The following is a 21,380-nucleotide window of genomic DNA, read 5'->3' as shown; positions in this document are numbered from 1 at the left end:
TGGCCAGACGCTGGCTCTACTGATTTAGTTTTGCCTTTGGCCAGCAGCTCTGGCTGGGAGGAGGTGACGTGTGGCTGCTGGCCACACCTGGGGGCTAGTGGTGACCCCTCAGGGCTCCCCCAGCTCACAGAGACAACTGCTGCTCTCCACGGAAATGCCTGGCTTCTCCCATGGGTAGCTGCTGGAACCCAAAATACAGGGAGAGTAAAAGGATGTGCTGCAAATTGGGCTAAAAATAGTCATTTTCATTCATTAAATGGGAATAGGAAGGGGCAACTCAGTGCCAGGCTATTGCTGGGTGAACATCTGCAGATGGCAAACACCCTGGAACTCCCCACGCCTTTATATCATCAGTACACACACACTGGTGCTGCTGACAGGTATTCCTGGGGCTCTTCCCAGGTCACACACAAACACCAAGGAGACAGGAGATGCTTTGGACTCCGTGCTGTTGTATTTTTGTTTTTAATTAAATAAGTCCAACCATCTTCCAGCAGATGCCAGGGTTCACAGTCGCTTCCGCACCGAGATGGACGCGCTTCACTGGGAATATGGGGGGTTCTAGCCCGCTGGTCCCTGGCGGCTCTCACGGGATCATGCAGCAAGACGTAGTGGACTCCAGCCAAAATCTGACCTCCACCACCTCAGCTCTGGGTGCCTCTCCACTTCTGTGAGGTACGTTGTGCTGCTCTGGTTTTTGGGCTTAGCTCCTTGACCTGCCTCCCCCTCTTCTTCACATAATAAATAAATAAATTCACCTGGTGACCCTGGTATGCAAATACACAGGGAAAAACAGATAAAAAGCAAACCCCAGACCCCTCGAACGAACTTTGAAGAGCACCAAACCACAAAGTCGTCGCAGTTCACTGCAGCCCAAGTGCCAGCCAGGGCTCCGTGTGCGACTCCTGCCCCAGCATGCCTCTGGGGCAGTTCCCAGTCTATGCCGGTGTATGAAGGCACTAAACCAGTAAGGCCACTGGGGTCTGGGTCCTTGCTGGCACCACAGGGGTCTCATCCTTGCCTTGTCCTACCTGGGGTGGTGGCAACAGGAGAGTGCTTGGTCCTCTTGCCCTCTGCTCCCCCTCACCCTCCTCTTCCTTGGTTCAGCCCCTGAGCCGGGGAGGGGGCCCTGGTGCTGCCCTTGCAATTTCCCCATTCCCGGGGGAATTGTGTAATTCAGGCTCTGCAGGACCCCAGGGTCGGCTCTGCCAGGACGCTTCGGCTCCTGGGGCTGCCCATCTCCATCCGGCAGCAGCTCCAGGAGCAGGGATCCCCGGGTCTCCTCCAGGCTGGCCAGGAGCACAGCCACAGCCCCTCATTCCCCCCTGCTGCCGTCCCCTCCTGCTGTTATGTGACCCAGGAGGGCTGTGCCTCCTCCAGCAGGCTGAAGGAGCGGTTAGCCAGTGTGGCAGGGCTGCTGGCCAGCTTGTAGCCAAAGAGGCGCATGGCTGGGGCGCAGGCGTCCTGCACCACCTGCGCCAGCTTGAAGGGGATGCTGAACCGCCATTTCTCAAACTGCTCAGAGGAGTTCTTGCGGGTGGAGTAAACGCCGCTGCCGTCACGGGCAGCCTGCGTGTTTTTGCCGATCCACTCCTCCACCTGTGGTGTAAGGGGCAGCCCGGCGAAGCGGTACATCTCCTCTGCCTTCTGCAAGGGCGCCCGCGCCACGTCCTCATAGCGAACCAGCATGTAGCGGCCCCGCAGCCAGCCTGGCCGCCGCAGCCCCAGCTCAGCTGACATGCGGATGCTCTCGCAGTTGCCCCGCAGCCGCTGCACCTCCTCCTCGCGGAGGGGAGCCTCCCCTTCAGATGCCCACTTCTTCCAGGTCTCGTATTTGCCAGAGAAGGCCACCATGCGGGAGGCCAGGACGGCCCGGGGGTCCCGCACCAGCTGGATGATGCGCACATCCAGCCGGGGGTCCTCCACCAGCGGCTGCAGGAACTCCAGCTGCCGGATGCGCACCGTCTTCAGGGCTATATGCTGCTTGCGCCGGCACGCCTCGGTGGCCAGGGTGATGTTGAGGGGGCCACAGCGGCGGTTCTTGCAGTGGTACTTCTCAAAAACCTTCTTGGCGCTGGGTGTGCAGACGGGCTCCTCGCAGAGCGAGCGGCTTGAGCCCCGTCGGAACATGAAGGGTGTCAGGTGGCCCTCAGGTGCCGGCGAGATGAAGCTCTCCAAGATGTAGAGGTCACAGAGGAGGAGCTGCTTGAGGACATCCCGGTAGACCAAGGCTGAGCCCACCGCGTTGGCTCCCCCCGGCTCAAAGGTCACTGTCCTCTCGATGTGCCAGAGGGGCTCAAAGAGGTAGAAGATGCTGCCTTGCTGGTTGAAGAACTCCCCCACGAAGGAGGATCCAGTGCGGGTGGTGGCCATGAGCAGGACGTGCCGCCGTGGCGTGGGGTCCCCGTCTCCGGACAGCTGCAGGGTGACGTTGCGCAGGTGGGACCTCAGCTGGGAGAAGGCAGCGTCCAGCTCTTGCAGGGAGGCCAGCGAGCCATTCTCAGCTGGTGCCAGGCTGGCCTCCGTCCCGTTGGCCTCTGCCAGTGCCTGTGGGGACTGCTTCAGCTTGTCTGACACCCTGCGGGGAGAGCCAGCACAGCCTGGAGGACAGTGGGAACACCACCACGCCCTGGCGGAGGGCTTCTGGGGGCTCCCGCAGCACAGGAGCTTGGGATGTCAGGGAGAAAAAGGGCTGAAAGCATGGGATGCTGAGGTACCCGCTCCTTACCTGGAGATGAAGTTGTTCTCCTTCTCAATGATGACAAGGCCAACTACGAAGACCAGCAGGACCGCATACTTGCTTCTCATCTTCAAGCAGTGCAGCAGCTCCCGGAAGTCCTGGGGCAGAGTGCGTAGGAGCTCCATGGGGAGGACACGCAGGTCCCTCCTGCCCGCCGGGGAGGTATCCTGGGCTAGCTGCCTGGCATCCTCTGCCCTGCTGGCCCTGCGTGGGCCGGCCCTGCCTGCGGGGAGAAGGAGGGTCAGCATGGTGGTGGCTCTCTGAGGGCAGCAGGGAGCAGGCAGGGGTCAGAAGCTGACCCTTCCCATAAAGGACAGCCAACAACATATTGACAAGAGCAGTAAAAACTGGGGAGTTCCTCCCTGCTGCTCTATCCCATCCATGAGGAGCAGCTGCCCGAAGCCTCACTGGCTGCTCCTCCTCCTTCCCAAAATACATCTGCCTGATGGGACCCCTTCCCACGGCTCCACCAGCTGCCCCTGCCAGCCCTGAAACCCAATCCCCACCCCTCAACAGCTGTCTGCTCCCCGCTGGCCAAAAGCCTGCTGCTGGCAGCGTGGCAGCTCCTCATTGTGATCCACAGGGCATCATGGCTCCCAGCTTCTGGAAAGAGCTACTTTTGGGGAGGGTTGCAGGCTCCCCCAGCATGGGGTCGCATGGCTTCCGCTTTCCCGCAGCACAGTAGTGGCAGCTGCTCAGCCATGAAAATGAAACCCAGAGGGTTTCCAGGAACAGCGGTGGGACAGAAACGCTACTGCTGCTGCTGCTGCCGACAGTCAGCCTTTTTCCAGAAGAAAAGTGTGAAGGGAGGACCCTCTCTAAACCAACGTCCCAAGTGGGCCATGGTGGAGATTCTGAGGGCCGTTCACAGCCCCAGGGCAGGTCTCCAGCACACGCTGCATATGCAATGCAAGGCTTGCCAGTGCCCTCTAACTGGCTGCTGGTTCACACACCCAGCATCCATCTGGCCACGTGGGTGATGCTGTTTGCTCATCCCACTTTCTTGGCCAGACTTTCGGTGACTCAGGGAAAGTCTATTTCGCTTTGGTTTGGCTCCTGCCAGTGCTACCCTGGCAGCCCATCCTGCCCCTGCTTTCAGGGGTGAAGGGGGGGGAGCCTGACAGACCCCCATCCTATGGGAGGCACTGGGGTTTGCTGGAGGGGAGATGCCCTGGCTGAGCCACGATGCCTGCAGCCCCTTGCAGGGTGTGGATCAGGGGAGCCCTGCCAGGCATTGCGTCACGCCCAGCACCGTCCTCAGCCAAAATATGCGTTTTTTGGTGTTGCTCACTGAATGCCCCTCCCGCTGGGAAGAAGGGAGCATGAGCAGGAGGAGAGGGATGCGCCCCACAGCCAGGGCAGCATCCCAGCTCGCCCTGTCCCTAACCCTCTCTTGTGGGAGGACCAGGAGCTTCCCAGCTTGGGCAAACCACTCAGCTCCCAGGGTCTGGCTTTGAGCCATCTCCTTCCCAGCAAAAGAGGCTAAAAAGAGACACTCACACCCATGCATCCAGCAGACCAGGCTTTGGTGGGACACAGAGGCCCTGGACAGCCAACAGCTCCCAGCCCTCCCTCAGCGTTCCCTCAGCTCCCTCCTTTCCCTGCAGTGAGCAGCACTGAGGTCTCTCCGCACATGTACGTGTGTGTTTAACAACCCTGTTAGTTTAGTTTGTCAGCACACAGCTCCATGGGGACAGGCTGCTGGCCAGGCAGATGCCTTTTGACACGCTGCCCCCTGAGTCCGCCCTCCTCCGTCCTGCTCTGTGCCCCTGTGACAACAGGACTTGTCGGAGCATTTGAGCAACCGAGAGAAGAAATAAAATGCACAAAGTCCTTGGTGTGTGGCCACATCTCTCAGCGCCTGGCAGAGCTGCTGCCTTCACTGCTGCAAAGGACTTTGTGTTCGTTGGATCCTGAGGAGCAGTGGTAGCGGTCTGCATCCCTTCACAGTGCCGGGGACCATCCCCTTGCTGCCCAGAACACGCACGCAGAGGGGGATGGCATCAACCACTTGCTCAAACAAAATCCCCGGGCAAAGCCAGCCTGGGATTTTCCCTCTTTAATGCCCCCAGCCAACCGACCACAAATGAGCCACAGACCTGGAATTATTCAGGGGGCTGATACAGAGAGCCGTTTCCAGCAGTGCTGGCAAAACCCTGATTCCAGGCCTGGGGCAGGCATAATTCATTAAATGAATAGCCGGCTGCCAACGTCCTGCCTGGGACCTGCAGGGTCGTGGTGACAGGCGTGGGGACCCTTGTGGGGCTGAGCCATGGGGCTGGGGGACACATGGGGTGACCTAGCGAGGCTGGCTGGGGCTGCCTGGCATCCTAAAGCTCTTCCTCACTGGGCCTGTGAGGCACGGCCTGGCCAGGGCAGCGAACAAGCCACAAGCGTCCCTTTGTGAGTGGGAACAGAGGGGCTCTGTGTGCCCTGTGCGCTCCTCTACAGGCGCCCGCCAGAGCTCCGCCGGGCCGGGAGGTGCAAGGAGAGCGGTGGGGATGGGGCTGACCACCCCGGGGTGCACCGCCAGCATCTGCTCCCAGAGGATGCACGGTGAGCAGACAGTCAGGCAAGCAGACACACATCACCTCTGGTGACGGCAGGCAGCGGCTGGGCAGTGCTCTCCTCTTACTCTGCACATTTCTAAACAAGCCAGAATGATTTCCACGAGCACTAAACTGAGGCGCCCCAGAAGGCAGCAGAACTCCCCCGGTGCCGCTTCCTGTCTTTTCCTATCCCTCAGCCTGGAAATGTTTCTCATTTCAGCAGAGATGGCTACAGTTCCCACTGTCAAGATGATAAAAGGCTTTGTGGATTTCCCAGCTGAGTCAAAGCCAGCAAAGGGACTTCTTCTTTTGGGTAGTGGTGGTGGTTTTGTTCCAATGCAAAGCTTGGGAACAAAGCTTGGGCAGGTATCTGCCACTATTAGCAAGTTAACCTGCCACAGCAAGAAGGAAGGACTCAGTAATGGAGATGCCATATCATTCAAGTCTGCTGCAGCAAGTTGGCGCATTGGATAGACTTTCCCACTGGTGAGAAGAGCAGTGTAGCCTCAGGGCAAGGATGGCAAGGCACTGTGATGAAAGGAAGGAGTGAAGAGAAGCTCTTGTTGCCCTTCTGCAGTGCTTCACAGGACTGCTTGCCTGGGAGAGTGGAGCTGGGGTTTTCAGCTCAGTTTTGGGAAAGGGAAGGTCTTTCATGAAGCCTTGGGGCTCTTCTCTCGTCTCTCTCCTGCAGCTGCCCCAACACCTACCGGGTGGGATCCAGAAAAGGAAAGACGCCTGTGGGCTGGTGGGGGGAAGCCAGCTGGAGGTGCGACTGGATGAAGTCACATTTTCCTCCAGTGATTAAACAGGCAACAACTGAGCTCTGGACAAGGAATGGCAGTGAAACACCTACAAGCTCCCTCTTTGCCTGAGATCCTTCTGTCCATCCAGCCCCCACATCTGCTCTTGTGCATCCTGCCTGGCTCCCGGGAGAGGGGAGTCCACAGGGACCTTTGACTGAGCTCACTGCACCCGGCACTGCTTCCCTGAGTAATTCCCTCTGCAATGCTTTGCTTCATCAGATTTACAGCAGCAGCGTGGGGCAGCTAAACACGGGCAGAATAACAAAGAGATAAGGTGAAGGGGCTCATCTGATCTTCCTGCTGCTCTTTGTCTGCAACCTGAGGGAAAAAAAGCCCTTCTGTATTTACTCTATCAACTATTTCTGCTCCCGACTTCCTCCTGTGGTTGGTCTTGGGAAAGGCACCTCTGACTCTTCCCACTTTGCTTTCATCTCCCGGCAATTTTCATCCTCCCCCTGGCTCTTCTCCAAGGCATGGCACAAGCACCTCACTGCTTCGGTTTGCCCCCTGGCACAGCTAAGGTGGCTGCCTGGGCAGGTAGTTCTTGCGTAAAAGTATGTGTATTCAAGATAAAAAAAGGTGAGGAAAAAAGAAGTCATCTCCTATGATGTTTATAAAGAGCTAGAATAGCCTCAAGCCTCATCAACTTGAAGTCAGGAAACTGTCCATCAGAGGAGTAAGTTGGAAATGCCAAGTCCTTCTGGCTTGGGCAGGGACAGAGCTCCAGCCCCTGCGGCAGCCCCAACCTGTTCTGCCATGGCACAGAGAAACCTCTGTGTGAGCAGGGGCCATGTCCCCCAGGGAGGACAGGAAGGGCAAAGATGCTGTCCCCCTGCCTTGACCAGCCCTCTGAGGACACAGCCAGGGGTTTGTTCCTCCACATGTTCGGTCCCTCAAGTTAATGCAGGAGCCACACTTGTTTCTCTTTCCCATTCCCTTCCCGGCTCTGCCTCTCAGTCCTTCCACCTGCCTTGGATTGGTCCTCTGCTCTCCTCTGTACTGGGCACGCAGGGCAAAGCCACCCCCAGGAGCTGAAGCATGCAGGTGGGGGCACAGGCAGGAGGTCATGCTCAGGAGTGGCAGCAGCAGGTACTGGTACAAACGAGCACCACGTCGCTGGTTTTTCACTGCATGTGCTCTCAAACTCCAGGTGCACGAGGTTGTTTTTTGTCCACTATTTATTTATTATCCCCCTGAGGAGGCATGCTAAGCTCTGGGATGACCCAGATGAGCTGTCCTTGCTCCTTGTGTCCCAAAAAGCACTGCCCAGAATGGATTTCAAGGCTGGTGTTAGGCACAGTAATGCTGGTGACAGGACCAGCCCAGGCGCTGTGGCCAGCACAGACCAGTCTTTGCTCTCCCTCACCTTGGGTAGTGTCCAAAGAGAGGTGTTTTCTCCTGACCCAGCAGTGAGAAGCACTGCTGCTGCTGAGCCTCTGATGAATGCAATGGGGCTTCCAGACACATCAGTGCTGGACATGGGGGTAAAACATGCACATCTGCAGGTGTGCCATGCTGCACTGCCAGGCAGGGACTGGCCTTCTGGTAGGTGATCTGGACCAGGAGTCAGCGGGACCAGCTGAGCCAGCTGAAATACCCACAGCCTTGCTGGAAACCACAGACACTGGTGGGGTGGGCTTTGCAGCACCCCCTGCAGCAAGAGTGCATGACTGAACATGCCAACCATCCTGCCGAGCAGCGAGGAGGTCCAGAGAGCGGATCACCAAGACGGGCAAGAGGACTGCTCTGCGCTGGTGGCACAATGCTGGCCACTGTGCATGCCATCACCCCCCGGCCGCACTGGGAACCGCAGATGCCCATCCCTGCTTCAGTGACCCTTCCTCTGGGATGCAGAGCCCACGGACCCTCCCACTGCCCCACATCCCTTCTCCCCACTGCTCCACACTACCCTGGAAGCTCTTCTGTCAAACCCACCTCAAAACCAGGGACACTGCTTGCTCTGTGCCCCACTTCGCTCCCTTTCACCCCAAGGCAGGTATCTGTAACCCTCAGGGGTCTACAGTAGGGACTGGTGGTGAGAGGTGTTCACTGGGGGAATACTGAACCCTTGGGAAAATGCAGACCATGCCTGGATCCTGGCAGCATAGGGACACCGGGAGTGTGAAGACAAGTCCAACACCGAAGCAACATGGCAGATGTGGGAAAGTTGCAGAGTTAGATCCCTGTCCTGGCATGGTGTTGTAAATCCTTGATTGTGGAAAAGGAGACACTTTGCCCCGGGGACGGAAGCCAGGCTCAGGTCCTGCAGTTCAAAGGCAGCGGGATGTGGGCAGCTCCCCCAGATGTGGCTGGGACTGACTGCCAAAATCCCCACAGGCACTAAGTGGGGACTCTGCCCTGGCAGCCCTTTTCCCTGCAAGGTAACCCCACACCAGCCAAGTCCCGTTGGGCACCTGGGGCCATCAGAGCACCGGTGCCCCAGCTCTTGCAGAAAAGCTGCTGGGTCCTGGTGACCGGAGTCGGCCGACGGCCAGGGTGCCTCAGCAGCCCTCGGGCAGGAGTGGAAAAGGGTGAGAACAACTTTCCAGTGCTCCTCGGAGAGGCTGACAGGCCGGATGATGCAACTCCGGGATAGCTCTGAGAAAGTCTCCTTTTCTCGACCCAGACGCGCTCCGTTCCGGACGGAAGCTCAGCGCTGCAGCTCGAGCGCTCGTCGTTATTTCATTTATTATTTTTTCCATCTTTTTTTCCCCCAAAGAAAGCAACGGGGCGAGCTGCTCGGGCGGTCATGTCCCGAGAGGACTTTCACAAGGCGAGCCGCTGGGATCCGGCCGCCCCGCCGGCGGGGAGCATCTCCAGCGCTGCCCCGCTGAGGGCGCGGGGGGCCTCGCACCGAGACAAAGGAGCGGCCGAGGCCGGAGGGAGCACAAAGGAGCCGGCGGAGCCTGGGGCCGCCCCTGCGGGGGGATGCGGCCGCGGAGCCCCTCGCCTCCCTGCGCCCCGCCGCCCTGGCCCAGGCCCCGCTCCCCCTGCCCGGGGGGGATCCGCGGCGGTGGCTCCTCCTCGCACGCCCAACTTCGCGCAACTCCCCTCGGCGCCGGGAGAGAAAGGCCCGACCCCCGCCGCCATCCTCCCCCTCGTCCCCGGGCGGCCAGGGGCTCCCGCTCCTGGGGCTCCCGCTGCCCGTCGCTCCCCACACCCAGCTGCGCTTTTGCTCCGGCTCCGGCTCCAACCCCATCGCTCCCGGACCCCGTTGCACCTACCCAGCGGCGGCCGTTCCGCGGGAAGAGCTCGCCTGGTCCTGCCGTGCGTGAGGAGGGAGGGCAGAGGGTCTCCTGCTTTTCTTCACGGCGCTGTCATCCTCCCTCCCTCCTTCCCTCCCTCCCCTCTTCCCTCCCTCCTTCCTTCCTTCCTTCCTCCCGGGGCGGCGGCGGGGGGAGCGTTCCCGGCGCCTGGACGCGGGTCCCGGGGCGGAGCTGGGCAGGGTACCCGGGCCAGCCTTCCCACTGCCTGCCCACCACCTCCGCTACACGCCGGGGCTGGAAACCGGGAGCTGCCGGCCCCAGCCCCGGGATCGCCCCGGGCTGGTAGGGGCCGCCTGGGGGCTGAGGGGGAAAATAGGGGGCTGGGAGCGCCCAGACACCCCGCGAAAGTGTCCCACCAGGGCCAAGGCGAGCTCCTTCACGGGCACTGCGAGGCGATTCGGGCCGTAGGTTCCTGTACAGCCTCCTGCCCAAAGCGGCGGTACACTGGGGTGGTCAGGGCTTTATCCTGCAGACCTCTAGGGATGGAGCCGGCGCATCCTCTCCAGGCAGCCTGTTGACTGCAGGGCTGTGTTCACGGGGAAAATGTTACTCCTTGTATCTGCTCTGGACCTCTCTGGTCCCAGCTCTCATCTTTACACCACCTGAGGAACCTGGCTCCATCCTCTCTCCATGACCACCTTGCAGGCATCTGAGGGCTCCTTGTCCTTACCCTCAGCCAAAACTGGCTCCAGGGTCAGCACGTTTCTTCCCAAATTCCTGAACTCTGTTTTCTCACCACACAGGAGCTGCGGGTGGGTTTACCCCATGTGATGGTCATACCCTGTGGTGAGCCATACCGGTAAGCAGGAGCCTATGTGCCCTGGAAGGGCAAGGAGTGGGAGCATCTTACTAGAAGCAGGCAAGGAGCTTTGGGGGACATCAGCTGTCGCTGCTCCCGCAGAGCAGGCATAGGGTTTAAATCATATAGAAATGCCTACTCTGGCTTATGTGCAGAAATTCACACAGATCCCTCAGAGCTCTGTAACATTAGACACCAAGGAGCAGAAAGACATCTGGCTTTGCAGGCAGAGAGAGACCTGAAAAAGCAGTCCCCATAAAAAGTTTCAGCCCTCTTTCACATTCCTGGCATAGTTTTTCTGCTGCACATGTGACATAGGGAAAAAAATGCAGGTTTTCTTGGCATTCATGCGCAATGACCTGCATAGCTCATTAGTGGCTTCCTATTAGCAAAAGTAGTATGTACGGGTTTACATACAGAGTGCCAGCACTGTGCTTGCAGCAACAGTGTGTGTGTGTGCAAAAGTGCATGTGTATTCATATATATGTAGAGACATACATTAACACAGGAACGTTGTGGACCTGCCTAGTGTTGCTTGGAGGCATGTGGGGCTGGTAGCACAGTTCGTATAAAGGGAGGAAAGGCTTGGTGTGATGTTTATGGTATAGCCTTCGTCTGTCCATACCTCCTTCTGCTTTTCTGCTTTAAGTGAGCATCCTACTGCCAGTAATTCTGCAATCCAGCTGCAGACGGGCATGCTAACTCTGGTACACCCCTGTCACAGTGCTGGCTTCTGCAGCATCAGTGGTGGAGTGTCTCACAAGTTCTGCCTAATTAAGTCAAACTCAGGGCTTGCAGGGTCAGGCCTGCATAGGCTGTCAGGTTAATCATATCAAACAGCAGATAAGTCTGACTGGTTGCACACTGCAGGAGTTTCATGGGGTTTTGAAACATGGAGAAGAATTTTTAAGCTCCTCAGTTGTTATTTCAATTGAAACAGGGAATTCTGCCTCAGATGTTGCGGGCAGAGGAAATCTTGAAGAAATACATTCGTAATATGTAAATAACTTTCAGATGAGGGCAAAGAGAGGCTGGTGGGGGTGGGGTGTCACTGCCTTTGTAGGATGCTTTTGCAGTGGTAGCAGGGGGGTGGCAAGAGCAGAGCAGGGTCCCTTCCCCATGCAGCTGTGGTGCAGGGCACAGCCTGGACTGAAGCCCACCCACCTGAGCCCAGGGTCTGCTCCCTCCCTCCTGTGCACACACATGCAGAGCTCCATATGGAGATCACCTTCCTGCTTCATCAATAAGTAAAGCTGGCACAGGGAAGAACAAAGTGCCTCCTCCTCCCCACAAATTGCCGAGAGAGGCAACGAGAGAGGCAGGGAGTTATGTTTCCTCCGCCCTTCACTAGCTGTGGGGTCACATTCCTTTTGTCACCCACTCCTCTCCCCCCAGGGATAACAGAGACTGTTCTCCTTGCTCCTCATGTTGCACATGAGCATGTACACATATACACATGCACATATGTCTGCCACGTGGGAGGAGGGAGGGGAGCTGTCCCCAGAATGACATCAGGAGCAAGGAAAGGGGGACGTGTTGTTATAGCAACGAGGATGCTCTGGGTTTTCGGGGAACAAAGGCATCTGATGCTCATTTTCCACCCAGTCCAAGCTGATAATGTGGTGGTGACCAGGTCAGGCTCCAACTTAAAAAAGCCTCCACTGGTCCTTGCTCTGTTAAAGCTAGGGCAGTGTCTGTCTAGAAATCTGCCTATGGGTTAGATGCTACCAAATTCTGTCCCCATATCCCTTCATTCCCTGTCTGGTGGCATCTGGCAGCAGGAAGGACATGCTGATGAGGCACTTGGAAACAGTCTGGCAGCTGCAGTGCAAGGGAAACCCAATTCTCTGCTTTTCTGCTTCCTATGGAGGACATTTTATTTCCCAGGAGGTCATGATGTACTTTGGAAATGAAAGACAGTGTAAGGATGTTTGCTATCAGATGTTATGAGATGGAGAAGGTGCCCCGGCTTTGTTTCAAGGTTGAATCTGCAGGGACACATTTTGGATTTCTTCCGCTTCCCCCTCCCCCCCCCCCTTTATTTTCTTTATGTCTTTATTTATTTCCCTAGAAAGTTGGAAACCTGTTGGTAGCCTTCCTTCTGCTTTTCCTGGCCAAGTGCCCATGCCATGGTGAGCTGCTTTTTGGTAAGTTCCTCAGAGACGCAATGGTGCGTGGCAGGGGGACAACCAGCCAGCTGCAAAAGGAGAGACACAAACACCCCAATTTCCTTTTGCATTAAGACCTTTGCAAACATAGCCCAGAAAACAATATCCTCCAGCAGCCAAAAGGACTGAGGTGCAGTGGTTTCAGGGGACAGGACAGCACAGGCACCTGCAAATGGCAGGATTTCCTGCCAGGGAGAGTGGGCAGCTGCTGATGGGAACTGCTCCTAATGGGGCTGGTCTAAGGACCTCTTATGGCTACATCAGCTGGTCTTGGGAACCAGGGCCCATGTAAGAAAAAGATCTCTGCCTCCTCTAGCCCCTAGTTCCTCTGGCAAAAGGGATGGGGAACTGAAAGCCACAAGGATGCTCACACTGAACTAAAACATGCAGCACTGGTTGTAGTGCAGAGCCTCAACTGGCCAGCCGAGTTGTACTTCTGAAGAGGGACAAGGTTCGTCTCAGTGCCAGGGTGCACACGTATCACACTTGGAGCTGGGGGCAGTGTGTGTGAGTGTATGCATCCCAGAATACTAAGGCTTCCTGTGCCCTGAAGGAGAAGCAGGCAATTTTCTGCTCAAGCTGAAGGAGAGCCCAGTTTTCCAGCTGAGTGCAGTGTGCCTATCCATAACCTATACCTGATCTCCTCAAGAAAAGCATTCTCCTGTGCTTTAATGACAGCTCTAATGACACTCACTGACTATGGGCTGGTATGAGGAAGGCACCGGTATGAAAATCCCATATTGATTCCAAGGGCCGGATGCCATTTTCAGTTCTGAGCCACCTGCCCCTGGACTTTTCCTTTTGGATGACCTTCCCACATAGACTTCACAAGGGTGTTTTCATTCTCCCTGCCAAGGCTAGCTTCCTAACCAGACTGAAGAGCTAACAGTTGAAACGTTTTCAGCTCTTATTTGGATGATCTTTCGATAACTGAACACAAACCCACCTATCGGGAGGACTCTCCCCGCGTGATTCTTGCCGGGTGTCTCACCCTTTCTGCCGCGGGTGGCAACCACGCCCAAGACTGCAAAAAGCCCAATGAAGGGAGGCGCTCCATTCCCGTTCCCGACCCGACGGGATGCCGCTGCTCGCTGAATGCGGCGGGCTCCTGGCGACACCTGGCGGCCGCACACCGGCCCCTCGCCCGTTCCTCCGCAAACCGGCGCCCAGTTTGCGCCCCGCAGCCCTTACTGGGAGCGGATGCTGCCTCAGCCGGCCTTGGCTTGGGGGTTCCTCCCCCCTGGCTCCGCTGCATGCGGAGAGGCAGCGCTTCCTGATCCTGCGAGCTGGAGGGGGAAAGTAAGCATGGCCAGAGACCACATCTGCTTTTTCCCTTCCTCCTTCCCGCTCTCTTTTTCAGATGAAACAAAAAGCCTCCAGCTCCTGCCCACTCCCTGCCCAATATCTGCCTTTCCCCTGCAGTGCCCGTTCCATCTCAGCTGCCACCAGGAGCCCTTCCCTTAATCTTTTGCTGGCAGACCTCCCCCAGGGGGGTGTTTCGGGTTGGAGCAATGGAGCTGACACCACGATGTGCAGTCTCAGTACACCATCTTTTGAAGGAAGGTGCTGCCTGCAATCCCAGTGAAGAAGAAAAAGCAAATTGCTCACGAAGTAGAACAGGGCAGCAAGCCCAAACAGCAGTCCTGTCCAAACAGTTATCTGGGGAGATAACAGCCAGCACGCAGCATGAAAAAGGGGATCCATAAACCAGGGTCATCTGCTGGAGGCTAGGCCTGGCTCACTAAGAACATCTGAGCCTGGGTCCATTAAAAAAACTAATTATTTGCTGCAGGGGCAGCAGGCCAATGTCTCTGCAAAAGAGACAGCAGCTCTGCACTCACTGTCCAGCACAACAGCACTTTCCCATGGGCAGCTATTCAGGCCATCCTCTGCTCAGCAAATGACCTGAGGAAGGAGTCGCTGTTCTCCACAGGGAACTGACACTTGGCCAGTTTCTATCCAGTATCTGTGGCCATGACTGCTTTCTTGTGTTTGCTTTCCTAGATGCCCTCTGTAGGCAAACTGGCTTGTGCAGCCCCAGCAAATCCCATCATTTGAGCTCCCCAGAGAGATTTTCAGTTGATCTTTTTTTCACCCCCAGCAGGTATGCTTAAAACAAGAGGACATAAGCAGGATGGGAGCTTGGTGGGAAACTCAGTTTTCATAGCCAACATGCTTGACTGACCTCCGCACATCATTCCCTTGCTGCCTCCTGCAGCCCACTTACACAACATGTGCAAGAGCTTCAAACGACCCTGCTCTGCATTTTCTGTTCCTGTTTCAATTCTCTAAAACTGCTGAGGGTGAAATAAAGAAGTTAGTTTATTTTTAATCATAGCAAACACTTTCCAAAGCTGCAACACAGAGATTCACTTTGATGTTATGAGAGCAGTCGAGCCAGGGGGACATCTAGCAAGAAGAGAAATGGGCAAACTTTGAAATAGTGATACCAGTAGAAAATGCCTCTCATACCCCCATCCAAGGAGATGGCCAGCAAGGCCAGTCTGCTGCTCTCCCAGATGAGCAGGAAGCCTTGCACTTTCTCATTTGGCTTTTTAAGTGTCTGGCACAGAGTAAAAAGGTGAGTGAGACAAGATCACATGCAGACTGCAAGCATGTTTGTACCACTGCTATTGGCTTTGGAGCTGCAGTGCACTGAAAAAAAAGGCCATTGGGTCCTGTTAGCATCTTAGTAAAGTCAGCAGGACCCTCAGCTGGGTAAAATCTGCGTCTCCCTGCTTTCTACAAATGTAGAAAACTCCCCATCTGAGCACCCCACTCTCCCAACCCACCATTCAAGGCAGGGAACTCTATTTAGAATCCACTAAACAAAGCTCCTTTTGCCCGATGTTCATAGCTGGGAGACTGATCCTGTCTGATAGTGGGATTTTCTTTCTAACCAGGTCGCATGTGAAGAGCAACCCCCTGCAAAAAGGAACTGACTCTGCTAAATGGCACCAGTTACTCACTCTGAGCCTCAGCAGGAGAGGAAATGCCTGCAAAACTATGACTTGTCCCATTTTCTCTCCTCCAAAAGAAGGAAGTGAGAACCACCTTTTATTGAGAAGTGCTCAGCACCAATAAAACCCCAGGGGAGACTCAGGTTTTTGTGTGCTCAGCACCCAGTGTTTGTTGAGCTGTTCAGCCATGTTGCTGGCTGGGTTTTGTTCTGGAAGTTTCCACAGCAGATCAGGTGTTTTGCAACGGGATTTGCAAGGTTGCACCAAGCTCTCTCCATGCTTCTCTGAAGCCTGTGCTATAAAACTAGATTTAGCTTTGCTATGTGGTGGGTTAACTGCTAACCCCTCTTAAAACTCCCATTGAGGGTGTAATATATGGGCACAAGAACACACCAAAGTGTGTGCCAAGGATGCTCTCTGCTGCAGGGTGTCCTCTTCTGCTCCTTACTGAGAACATCATGATGACACGGTCTTGAGAGTATGAAAATAAATTCTGGCTCCACTGACTTATTAATATCCCAGCCAAACCCTTGGTGTCAAGATGTTTGTGAAACGGTGTAGTTTTATCAAAATGTTCCCAAATGTTGATGGGAAAGAAACCTTAGGCTGGAAGAGGGTCCTTAAGCTGAGTGCTGTCATCAGTGAGGTTTATCAATGCAGCTTATTTCCTTACCTTAATGTGTTATTTGTATCTCATCTATTCTAATGCCCTGCAATTTCATGATGTGCTTAAATCTGCCCAAAGTCAGAGAAGAGGTCGTCCTGTGCTTTCTTTCTGTCCCTGGCACATGTTCTGTCTCCTGTCCTTTGTGTCACTTGCAGCAACATGAACCTGAAGACCTATCTGTAATTGCTTTTTCTTTGCAGGGTGAATTTCTAGTTGGATCAGGAGCTGGCAAGAGCGCGTGGCCAAGGTGCAAGAGAGAGTAGGGCAGCCTCTTCCAGCAGTTCAGGCATACGCTTTCACTCTGAACATCACTATGGACCCATAGACACCTTATTTATCTCAGTTTGGGCAAGCGTACGTTCATCTTATTCTGAAAGAGCTTTCAGGTTTGAGTTTCCACAGCCACTGGCTGAAGGACCAGAGCTTGCTCTTGCATGTGACTTCTACTAGTTTGCTTGACTGCCATTTTTTTTTTGGGGGGGGGTGGTGGTGGTGGTGGTATTAATTTTTCCTGGAGCTCAGCCACTGTTTGCAGAAGGTCAGAGGGTGTCTTCTGACAATCCCCTAGTAGTCATGCTGTTGCCTTGTCAGTCTGCTTACAAAAGGAAGAAAACACCTCTGCCTGGAAACCTTATCTGGCCTGGTGATAACCAAATCCTTGCTACTTAACACAAAATAAGGGTACTGTGACCTTTGAAGCCTTGCTCACAACAGGAAAGGGCCTTCCCAAAGAAGAAGCTGAAACAAAAGCCCCAGAGCAGATAAAGAACAGAGAACCAGTATCTCCTCAGAAGTCAGAGGACTTCATTGGGATGTCAGTGTCACTAGGGTCAGCCAAGCCCTTTAGCTGGACCTCTGGAAGATCCACCTCTAGGAAATAGCACTGATGCATCCTGGCAGCCTGCAAAGATGAGACATGCTTCTGTATCTTGGCAGCTCTAGACATGGTGGGTCTCATTTGAAGGGCGTATTGTGGAATGAGAGATGGTACGTGACACAGGGCAAGACCCTCCTAGTGTAAAACCTCGAGAGAGAGAAAGACCGGATCCACCTTGGACTGCTTTGTGTGGACACCTGTAGGAGGAAACACCATCACTACACGATGGTCCTTGAGTGCAGCAAGAGAACAATTCGACCTGCTGGTTGGGAGGCTGTCATTAGACCAGCTGTTCAAAGCAAGCTAGGAAAAGAATATGGGGAAAACCAGACCCTTTTACTAGAAATCACTACGAATTCCATAGATCTTTTGATTGCCTCAGGCAGCATCAGAAAAACCAAGTAAGAGCAAACCTGTTTGCTTTCTAAGCTTTATGGTGAAATAGGAGCAGCTCAAACCTGATAATCCTCATTTTTAGGGAAAAACAGTTTCCAAATCTCTCAGGGTTAATTAACTCTAATTTGCAGAACATGGCTCTGAACCTTGTTCAACTAAAGGAGCACAGAGAGAGGTCAGCTGTAGCTGAATAAAAAAATTACAACCTGAGGGGAAGCAGCTGTTGGATAAGTTGTAAAGGGCATCTGCAGCATGGCTTAATGGAGGGAATGGGAAGTAGGAAGATTGGGCTGATGGTAGACTTTTGAGGGGTGTATGGTTAGTGTGTCTGTTCTTCCAGAAGTGGTGGATTTGACCCAGTGTGTTAAGCCAGGAACTGACATTTGCTGTTCTTTACAGAGTGGTTTCTTACATTTTTCTCTTTTCTATGGGCTCAGCCATGCTTTTGTTCTGTAGCTGGCTGGATCACAGTGCCCGGGGTTGAGAGCTAGCTCCTACGCCTCTCTGCCCTTCCCGGGGGAAAGACAAGAGGGGTTTTGTTTCTTCTCTTACATTCACCATGGCAAACAAAGCTCAGCAGAATGGTAAGGTTTGATCTAGCTATTTCCTGGCTGTAGCTGAGCTTGTGGGGGTATGTGGTGCTGACTTTCTCAGGCCTGTGATTTACAAGTTGATGGTTAAAATAAGTCTTCATTGAACCAGTTCATCTCCGGGAAGAGGTGAAGAGCAAGTCTCAAAGACACACATTAGATAATAACCATGGAAATTGTGATCACCATGGAAAAACAGGCTGCAGGCTGGCAATATTCCATTAGTCACAGCACTATCCATGGAATCCATAAAACACCTCTATTGCCCTGTTTGCTGTTTTGAAGAGATGCTCAAACATTTCCTCAGCTGCTGTTGGGTAAATGGTGTGAAGGACACAGGTGGGGAGGTTGCTAGCAGGGAAAGGTGCTGCTGAATTCTCCTGTGAAATTCAAAGGTGCTGAATTGTAGCTGTCTGGCCTATTTGTGCTGCAATTCAGATGGCTTTTTTGTCCTGGTGTGAAATATGCTTTTGCTCTATGAAACTGAAGGTGAGGAAACAGTAAAAGAGGCTCAGGAACTGTGACATGGGATCTCACTGTCAGACTTGGAGCAATGAGGGATGAACACTGCAGGGTGCAACTTGCTCCCAGCTATTCAAATCCAGGGCTTAGCTGGGACAATGGAACAGGAGACTGAGTCTCTGACTATATTTTTAGTCTTTTGTACAAGAGGGCAGAGAGCAGCTATTCAGATGCCCATGACTCTGGATGTGGGTTGTGTGCCACTGGTGGAGGCCAGGTGATGAAAGACCTTGTGGTGGAAGCTACAAGTAGCTGGACTTGCCACTTCCCCATGTCCTTGTGACTTTGATTAATAGAAACTCATGCCAGTTTGGGCCAGTGGTTAGCTGCTGTTGCAATCTTCAATGAAATCCACTCTCTGGCTTAGATGTCCTCAACTGTGAGTGTGCAGCTGAGGCGAGATCACATGTGAGGAGATGCTGCCTGATGCCTCCTGAGTTTGTGATCAAGAAAAGGGATTGCAGACTTTGCAACAGCATAGCAAACAGTGAGCAGGCAAGCGGCAGCTCCTGTGTGATCCTGTTTGACTTCTGGGGCTGCTTATTAAGACCTCAGACTATACAGCCTCTCTGATCTATTCCTACTCCGTTCCCTACACTGCAGCTAACACCCTATTTGTTCTTCATCATTTCTGAGGACAGCTTGCTTGGGCTTTTACTTCCTGTCCACACTCTTGCTTTGTACCTTCTTCCCCGAACAGTATATTCAGTTCAGAGCCTTTCCTTATACTGTGGATAATGAGAGAAGAGAAAGCAAGTACTTCAACAGCAAAGGAAATTATATGAAGAAAGTCCAGGGGATGGGTGTTTTCTCAGTCTGGTTCCCTACAGAAGCCCTTGTAGCTTTTTGTCCCCTGCCAACTCTTACTTTTTTTGCAAAGCCTGTAATACTTTGTGCTTTTTCTTAAAGCTGTGGCTCTCGGAGCCCCATGATTATCTAATCACTTCCGTCTGAGCTGAACTGAATCAAAGCAGATTTTCCATCTGTTGTGAAAGGGCTGGATTGAAATAGTCTGCACTGCTGAAAAAGCCCTTAGAGCTTCTAAGCGTAATCCCTGAAAACCTGCAAAGCAGAAAGCAAATAAAAGCAACTCGGCCCCATGTTTTGTAAAAGCTTTTTGGTTTTGGCAGGTAAATTTTGCCCATTTCTGTCTGGCAGTGGCAAAACTGGTGGTGGCATTTGGAGCTGCTGGTCCTGTGTTCAGAGCTGAGGTAAGCCCAAATCAATGGACAGGTAAAGAAGGAGGTGTTGAAAGATGAGGATGGGGAATATGTTGCCTTTTACCTTGGAGTGAACACATGGAAAACAGGGATATCTGACTTTGCTCTGTGACACCTGGGCGATGCTCAGCTTAGTTCCCAGAGGAGAGAGCCATGTGGTGCTAACACTTGCTCTTTGAAAGGAAGATACTCTCCACTCTACACCAAACACTACAGTGAAAGACAGACTCTACTCCCATGTACTTGCTGTTCCCATCAGAGTTAATGCCAAGGCCTGGCTGTGCCATTTGGTATTTGCTTTGGAAAATGCACACCCTGCTTGACAGTGTACTCTCTGCGGTGCATGTAAAGCTTCTTGCAAGTGCCTCCCCTGGGAAGCTGACAGAGCAGTGGTCTTTGGTGCCATGCTTCCACACCACCTTGCTGATGCCATCAGCATTCAGCAGTCTACCAGGGTGTGTGCAAGGGACTGTCAGTCAAGAGTTGGGTGTGGTGATTTTTTTTACCCTTAGGCTCTGAAGACCCAAACTAAAAACTTGCTTACTTTCACAATGTTGTCCTTTGAGAGAGGCCAGCTCATAGATGTGGGCTGGGGCGATTTTTAAAAGGTTGGGACTTTCCCTTTTTTTTTTTTTTTTTTCTTTGATAGAGGGGATACACTAAAAGCACCTTCTGGAAAGGGGCTCTTCTGTGGGATAAATGAGCCTGCAAAGGCCTGGCTGCTCTAGGAAATGGTGACTGAGGAAGGTAGAGCAGTGACTGGCAGGAATAGGTAAAGGCACTTTTCTGTTCAATCATATCTTTTACTGCAGAAACCCTAGAAAACATCAAGCCTGCTCCTCTTACTGGAGAGGATCTTAGTTCCCAGTAAGCAGCCCAAGTCATCTGCTTTGAATCTTTATAGACAAGCTAGGAAAGAAAACGGATAATGCTTCCCTGGGGGCTGCTGGGGAGCTTCTTTGCTGTAGCAAAGGTGTCCTAAAATCCTCCTCCTCTTTTTGCTTGGTCAGAGTTTATTTTGTTGTGATTTCCGATATATATTTTTAAATCCATTATTTATTTTCTTCATAGGTAACCTAGATGCATATTTCTCTCTTTTTTTGAGGGGTAGGATTTACAGAAAAACATATGACTTAATTCTTCTTTCCATTTATAAGAAGAAAGCTGTTTCTCCTTCAAAGATTGTTGTAGAGGTTTGTCTGGCTGCTTCCTTGTTGCTTACCACCCTGAAAAAGATGACACAATGAGAGCAGGAACAGGATTCTACATCTCTGTGCATATTCGTAAAGCCCATGGTTAAAAGAAGCAATGATTCCCCTGTATTTAGGAAGAATCATCTGGTTTTCTGGTGACTGCTGTTGTTCTAGGTCTTGCTAGCACTGATCAGAAATCCCAGTTCATGAAGGCTAAGCATTTATGGCTGCTGACCCTCTTTGTGTTGATCTACTTGATATGAAGTAACAGTTGCCCTGGGATATGGTCTGCCTTGGAATAGGGGTCTAATCCCATTAAGTAGTACCTAAATGCTGAGGAAACATTAAAACAGAATGCAGATTGTAACTAAAATGTAAAACTTGTGACAGCTGACAAAGGAAATACTGAAATGAGAATTAGCTGCAGTGATTGAAGGCTTTATGTTATGCTTTGCTCAAAAAATCCGGTGCACTTGATGTGACCCCTTTTGATAATTGTGGCTGCGCTGAACATGGAAAGGAGCTTGGCCTGTGACTGTGCCAGTGTAAACTGAGCTCTGCTGCAGCACAGCTCCCAAAAATGGATGGTCATCAACTGCTTTCCCCCATACTGCCACAAGCATTCAGGCA

General features: G+C 53.3%; 1 protein-coding gene across 2 annotated transcripts; it reads right to left on the bottom strand.

Moving 5' to 3' along the window:
• Positions 1-1,347: 1,347 nt before the first annotated feature.
• CHST3 (carbohydrate sulfotransferase 3) lies at positions 1,348-5,728 on the bottom strand (the record flags this gene model as incomplete). 2 transcript variants are annotated; one of them, XM_080620871.1, is made up of 3 exons in its annotated part: positions 5,667-5,728; positions 2,729-2,916; positions 1,348-2,578 (listed from the first exon to the last, which is right to left on the bottom strand). In XM_080620871.1, the coding sequence occupies exons 1-3, from the start codon at positions 5,721-5,723 to the stop codon at positions 1,348-1,350; spliced, it is 1,476 nt and encodes a 491-aa protein (XP_080476997.1). In that variant the 5' UTR covers positions 5,724-5,728. The 2 variants fall into 2 exon arrangements, with proteins under 2 accessions (XP_080476997.1, XP_080476998.1); XM_080620872.1 differs by lacking the exon at positions 5,667-5,728 and having other exon boundaries at positions 2,729-2,961.
• Positions 5,729-21,380: the final 15,652 nt, after the last annotated feature.

Source organism: Psittacula echo (genome assembly GCF_963264785.1).
Source record: "Psittacula echo genome assembly, chromosome: 6".
In the NCBI taxonomy this organism is placed as follows: domain Eukaryota; kingdom Metazoa; phylum Chordata; class Aves; order Psittaciformes; family Psittacidae; genus Psittacula; species Psittacula echo.
The sequence above is the reverse complement of the archived record's forward strand: the minus strand, read 5'-3'. Positions and strand labels throughout refer to the sequence as shown.